Below are 2,349 nucleotides of genomic sequence, written 5' to 3' on the forward strand. Positions count from 1 at the left end.
TATATCAAGGTTCTATCAGCTTCATTCTTAATCTCATAGTTTTTGAAGAAGACATTGGCCTTAAAATAATAGATGGCTTCATCCACAATATCTGTATCTTTTGTCTCTCTAGGGGCAGGTCCTTTGAACTGACTTCTGATAGGCAACAGTGCCATGTTTCCAATGAGTTTGGTGTCAGGGTCCATGAGAGAAGAGTGGTGAGCCGGCATCTTGGCGGCGCTGGTGTTTCAAGATAGACGAGGAGGTTGGGGTTCAAGCGCGGTGCTTCTGGTCCGGGGGCCCGGGCCAGGAACGTGGGTCCTTCTTGATAAAATCCAAGTTACACTGGATGGTCTATGTGAGGTCTCCCCCTTAGTCTCATTTTTAATACCATAAAATGGTATTTTATAGGGGCGCCTGGGTGGCTTAGTTGATTAAGCCTCTATCTCTTTTTTTTTTTTTTAAGATTTTATTTATTTATTTGAGAGAGAGAAGGAGAGAACACAAGCAGGGGGAGCAGCAGAGGGAGTGGGAGAGGGAGAAGCAGGCTTCCCGCTGAGCAGGGAGCCCGAAGTGGGGCTCGATCCCAGGACCCCCGGGATCATGACCTGAGCCAAAGGCAGACGCTTAACTGACCGAGCCACCTGGTCACCCTCAAGCCTCTGACTCTTGATTTCAGCTCAGGTCATGATCTTAGGGTGGTGAGATCCAAGCCCCACATGGGTCTGCACACTCCTTTTGAGATTCTCGCCCTCTGCCCCTCCCCCCTCAAATAAACCTTCTAAAAAATGGTATTTTATAGTTCAGCCTTAGAGAAGAGGTTTCTGGAAAAGGAACATAAATAGAAACAATAATTGACTTTTTTGACATAGGGCAAGAGAGCACAAAATAATTGTTGAATTTCAAATTGCACCGTCTCCTTGTAGAGGAGCCATTTGGTCACTTACTCCTCCTCAGTCAGACTTCCTGGGATATAATTTGGGTCAATACTGAAAATGCTCACAAAAGGAACGAATTATTACATGGTAAAGAGGTGATTTAAAAACCTACTGAAAGAGCCCGTCCCATCCCGCCGCCCCGCCAGCCATGAGCTCCACGCAGTTCAACAAGGGGCCCTCGTACGGGCTTTCGGCCGAGGTCAAGAACCGGCTCCTGTCCAAGTACGACCCCCAGAAGGAGGCGGAGCTCCGCAGCTGGATCGAGGGACTCACAGGCCTCGCCATCGGCCCCGACTTCCAGAAGGGTCTGAAATACGGAGTTATCCTGTGCACACTCATGAATAAGCTGCAGCCAGGCTCTGTCCCCAAGATCAACCGCTCCATGCAGAACTGGCACCAGCTGGAAAACCTGTCCACCTTCATCAAGGCCATGGTCAGCTACGGCATGAACCCTGTGGACCTGTTCGAGGCCAACGACCTGTTTGAGAGCGGGAACATGACGCAGGTGCAGGTGTCTCTTCTCGCCCTGGCCGGGAAGGCCAAGACAAAGGGGCTGCGGAGTGGCGTGGACATTGGCGTCAAATACTCAGAAAAGCAGGAACGCAACTTCGATGACGCCACCATGAAGGCGGGCCAGTGTGTCATTGGGCTCCAGATGGGCACCAACAAATGTGCCAGTCAGTTGGGCATGACGGCATACGGCACAAGAAGGCATCTGTACGACCCCAAGAACCATATCCTGCCCCCCATGGACCACTCCACCATCAGCCTCCAGATGGGCACCAACAAGTGTGCTAGCCAGGTGGGCATGACCGCTCCGGGGACCCGGCGGCACATCTACGACACCAAGCTGGGGACCGACAAATGTGATAACTCTTCCATGTCCCTGCAGATGGGCTACACACAGGGCGCCAACCAGAGCAGCCAGGTCTTTGGCTTAGGCCGGCAGATCTATGACCCCAAGTACTGCCCCCAGGGCCCCGTGGCCGATGGGGCCTCAGCGGCTGCAGGCGACTGCCCGGGCCCCGGGGAGGCCCCAGAGTACACACCCTACCACCGGGAGGAGGCCGACTACTGAGGCACCATGCAGGGTGTCTCCCCACATTGCTCTGTGTGGTTTTGGGGTTCTTCTGTTTTCGTCTTGTTTGTGTCCTTGTCTGAGCGCTACCAGCTGAGGGCTTGTGGGGAAAGGGTGAAGCACATGCAGAGCTGCACGGTGTGGGGGGCTCATGTGGGCCGCAGGTTTCCCAGCAGGCTTTGGGCTGAGCTGCGGGGGGCTGGGGGAAGAAACCGGGGCAGGGAGGGGACCAGCCCTGAATGGTTTCCGGTTGCCTCTCATTCTCTTCCCTTTTCTCTGCTGATCAGTTTGTGGTTTCTGTACCCACAGAAGTTTCAGGCAGTTTTAATGAAAGAAGAAATTTTTTTTTTTTTT

At 53.1% G+C, this 2,349-nt stretch overlaps 1 protein-coding gene across 1 annotated transcript; it reads left to right on the top strand.

The window, feature by feature from the left end:
• The first annotated feature begins 1,019 nt into the window (after window positions 1–1,019).
• On the top strand, window positions 1,020–2,224 carry LOC102745567 (calponin-2). Its single transcript, XM_006735826.3, has one exon. The coding sequence runs from the start codon at window positions 1,066–1,068 to the stop codon at window positions 1,993–1,995; it is 930 nt and encodes a 309-aa protein (XP_006735889.2). The 5' UTR covers window positions 1,020–1,065; the 3' UTR covers window positions 1,996–2,224.
• The last annotated feature ends 125 nt before the right edge of the window (window positions 2,225–2,349 follow it).

The sequence above is a fragment of the Leptonychotes weddellii genome, unplaced genomic scaffold (assembly GCF_054177405.1).
Source record: "Leptonychotes weddellii isolate Sample4059 unplaced genomic scaffold, ASM5417740v2 HiC_scaffold_24264, whole genome shotgun sequence".
In the NCBI taxonomy this organism is placed as follows: Eukaryota; Metazoa; Chordata; class Mammalia; order Carnivora; family Phocidae; genus Leptonychotes; species Leptonychotes weddellii.

What these genes read in the sequence shown, in the direction of transcription:
- LOC102745567 (XM_006735826.3), top strand. Translation starts at nt 1,066, where the DNA reads ATGAGCTCCACGCAGTTCAACAAGGGGCCCTCGTACGGGCTTTCGGCC.